The sequence below is a fragment of the Neospora caninum genome, chromosome X (assembly GCF_000208865.1).
Source record: "Neospora caninum Liverpool complete genome, chromosome X".
NCBI lineage: Eukaryota > Apicomplexa > Conoidasida > Eucoccidiorida > Sarcocystidae > Neospora > Neospora caninum.
The window spans coordinates 2,770,854-2,774,642 of record NC_018396.1 but is presented as its reverse complement, the minus strand read 5'-3'; the positions used below and the strand labels follow the sequence as shown (position 1 = coordinate 2,774,642).

At 56.8% G+C, this 3,789-nt stretch overlaps 1 protein-coding gene across 1 annotated transcript; it reads left to right on the top strand.

The window, feature by feature from the left end:
- Window positions 1-613: 613 nt before the first annotated feature.
- NCLIV_048100 (conserved hypothetical protein) lies at window positions 614-3,284 on the top strand (the record flags this gene model as incomplete). Its single annotated transcript, XM_003884361.1, has 4 exons — window positions 614-720; window positions 1,276-1,504; window positions 2,200-2,580; window positions 3,147-3,284. The coding sequence occupies 4 exons, from the start codon at window positions 614-616 to the stop codon at window positions 3,282-3,284; spliced, it is 855 nt and encodes a 284-aa protein (XP_003884410.1).
- Between the last annotated feature and the right edge of the window lie 505 nt (window positions 3,285-3,789).

Below are 3,789 nucleotides of genomic sequence, written 5' to 3'. Positions count from 1 at the left end.
GCGCTGCGAAAACGGGAAACCTGACAAAGGCGAATCTGCATGCCTTTCTCTGCTCCCTTCGGTGGAGAGCCCCATGCCTCTTGCAGCCGCGTAGCGGAAGATGACTCCGGAGATATACCGAGAGGTCCCCAAAATCCGATCTTTTGTTTAAAGGCTTTCCTTCGTCACTCCCTTCGTCTTTTTTGTGGTTCTCTGTGTGGTCCCTTGCTGTCCGCTTCAATTCATCCAGCGGTCGCCTCTAAAATGTGCCACGTCCTCCAGTTCTGTCGCTGTCATTAGAAGAGATCAGCGTGGACGCGTGATTGGAAAAACGTATCCTTAGGAAACTTCGTCGGTTGTTCTCTGTAACTTGGGAACGAGAAGGCCAACGAGGACGCATCAAGCTCCCCTTCCTCTCTGTTGCTGCTCTTCCCTCTCGTGCGTTGTCTCCGCTCCTCATTTTACCTCGTCCTTCACTGTGCTGATTCCGCCTTGCTGATTCTGCCTTGCTGATTCTGCCTTGCCCCGCGCGTCTCTCTCTTTTCTCTCTGGCTCGCGCGTGTCTGCCCCTCTGCGTCTGGATTTTCCCTCCTCCTCTGCCCTACTGCGAGTGTACGCTGAGCTCTGCCTGCAGATGCCGACGTCGCTTCTGAGGTCAGCTGCTTGTGCGGCGCTCACGCTCCCGCAACGCGCGGCTCCTCTCAAGGCGAAGAAGCCCGCGGTGAAAAAGAACGTGAAAAAGTTAGTCTTTCGGTCAAGCCTCCACGCACGCCGTTGCTTCCGCGTCTACCGCGAACGCTGACGCTCTCTGCTCGTGTTGACTCTGGCCTGCCTCATCCTCTGCTCGAGAAACCGCCTCCCGTGCACTCTCAGACGCTGCAACCCGCGACACGTTCACTCCTTCGACTCCAGAAACGTCTTCTCCCACTACACGGGAACAACAACCATGTTGACGCACAGCCACACAAACCATCCTGCCACCCATATCTATATCTATCTATATCTATATCTATATCTATATCTATATCTATATCTATATCTATCTATATCTATATCTATATCTATCTATATCTATCTATCTACCTACATCTATCTACATCTATCTACATCTGTCTACATCTATCTACCTAGCTACGTTGCATGCATGTATGCGTTGTGTATGTATGTGCGTTATACACATAGATATAATGATATGCCTCTGCGTGCGTTACGTGTGCGATGGAGAGGCGTTTGCAGCTGTTTCTTGGGGTGTATATGTCTTCGTTGTGTGTCTATGCGCCCCTCCCTTTTTTTTAGAGACTCGGGTGGGTTGCCGAAGCACCTCACGCGTTACTTGCCGTTCGTCCCCACCACGCTGGTTCACGAAACGACGAGTTTCCTCCACGATGCAACGAAACTCCGCTCCCTCCTGGCCCTGATTTTCTCGCCGTGCAAGCCGGAGGCGAGCGTCTCCGACGAGTTGGCCTCGCCTGCAGCGCGTCTCCAGTTTCAGCGGGAAAAGGAGCGATACCACGCCGTCCGGGATGTGAGACGCAACGCAAAGGCGGGAAACCTTCGCAGCTAGTCGAGACCGCAGAAAAGATAGGCATCTCCGCACAAAAACTCATGTCTCTTTGTTTATAAATAGGTGGATACGTGGATGCGCAGAGGCGAATGTTTTGGCTGTTTGGCAAAAGACACGCACACGCGTGGATGCGGAACTCGATAGATGTTTCGAGGGCAAGAAGCCTGCATGTGTACACGCTCCATGATTGACTTCATGTGTAGGCGTGAACCGGTCGACTGTGTCGCGGTGTTCACGTGGCGCCCGCTCTCCAGCGAGACGGTGGGGGAGAAAGGATTCGTGGTGGAACGGGGAGTCTTCCTCGCAGGGTGACGTTGCGACGGGCGGGGGGCCGTTGTGGCAGAGCGCGCAGAAACCGCGGCGGCAGATGCTCCTCGGTTTCTCGACACTCCGTGAGGCTGAAAGGCAGTTTAGGTACCCAGGCCATGTGGGATATCTGAGTAGTCGTTTTCTCTCGCCGTTAATACGATTGACAACAGTAATCCATGTATTGGACGCCAAGAACGTAACCGAGGGGGGTCGAACGCTGAGTCTTCCCGGGCGGGGGCGTACACGCGGGGTTTGAAGGTTGCTTTGCCGTTCTGGCGAACCCGCGCTGTGTCTCTCTTTGTCGTTCTTGACCGCCGAGACCTCTCGTTTCCTCTCGATGTGCACAGCAACACACCGACTGGTACCGCCGCCATGAGAGCGCAGCCGCAGCGGCGATGTGGGGCGCAATCGAAGCGCTTCCCTCCGACCTCTACGGGGAAGCAGTTCAATCTGCAACATTTGCGCCGCCGTACGTTAACGAGCCGCCGCCGCCTGACCCAGCGGAAAGCCGGCCACCCGCGGGGAAAAGCGGAGCTGGCGAGGCGGACGCAAAGAGCGCTGGGAGTCGCGTACGTGCAGCCGGGACTCGCGAGGACGAAGCGACGCAGAAAGAGGGTACAGGCTTCTACCTGGAGAGGTTTGCGTTCCCGCGAGCCCTGATGTTCCACGAAATGTACGGCAAGCAGCTCTTCCAGTCCCTTTCCCCACTCGAACGGCGAAAACTGCAGGTAAGAACGAGAGGGGCGCCAAGCTCGAATGCGGGGCCCGAGACGACGCGGAACGAAAGCCGCTGTGGCAGGTGCGCCTTCTCGTCGCCGGTTCGAGTGAGAGCCAAGTCAAGACCGGAGACGCGCGGGGGGACCAGCGCGGCGGTGCGGTCGCGCGGTCGAGCGGCGTCTTGGCTTCGGGTCCTGGCCCGTGGGTGTTCGGCCGTTCTGTCGCCCTAGCACATGCACAAGTTGCTTCTGAAGAGATCTAATCATGCTAGAGTGGTACATGTAAGTGGGGGGCTCCAGGGAATATCCCATCTCGTGCAGGCTTTTTGCCTGCAAGAGTCCCTTCTTTGTGCAGAGAGAGAGGGAACTGCTTTAAAGCTGTGGGGGCCTCTGGAGCTGCAGAACTTCCTCTGACTCTTGTGGGCAGTAGCGGCGGCGATCCGATCCACTTCGCATCCGGACGCGCTGCAGAGAAAGCCAGCATCTGCGTGTCCGTGCGATGTTGCACCGTACAAGAAGCCTGCATCGCGGTTCGTTGCCTTCTGCTCTGCTCCACTGTGACCTGGTGCCGCATGCAGGTCTTCATGAATTTGATGCATGTGCGGTATCCTCACGCGGAGTTGAAGCGCGACAAACCGGGGTTGTTCTGGCTGCCGGAGAGGCAAGTGCTCAGTCGACAGCGCGAGGGAGCTCACAAACGAAAAGGCGCAAAGTGACGCTGTCACAGAAGAACACAAACGAGAGAGAGGCACAGAGGCAACAGAGACGCAACTGTCTCTGAACCAGTAGGTGTACACCGTGTGGCTCTTGAACGTGGCAGGTAGCAGATTCCCCGTGTGTCGTCGAGGCCTTGAACCAGCCGTCGGGTGTCTCGTGCCACGCGCCCCTGTCTCCTCACTCGTGCGTCGGACAGAATTTCCTTTTTACCGTTGAGGCTGTAGCCCTGCCATGCCTGTCGGCTTGCCGGCACCACACGGCTGCCGTGGAAATCGGCGGTTGCCGCTCCCTCACGTGGCTCGCCACAGAAAATGCAGACTACACGGATGCGGAAAGTATCCCGTGATGCTGTTGACCTTTTTGTGCTGCGAAAGGGCCTGTGTTCAGCTCCGAAGTGGTGGAGACGTTCAGAGGCAACGGCCACGCTTTTCCGCTCCTGATAAATGCACATGCGTGACTTTTTGTGGTTCCGGCGTTCGGCCTCCAGAATGGGGACGGCAGCCC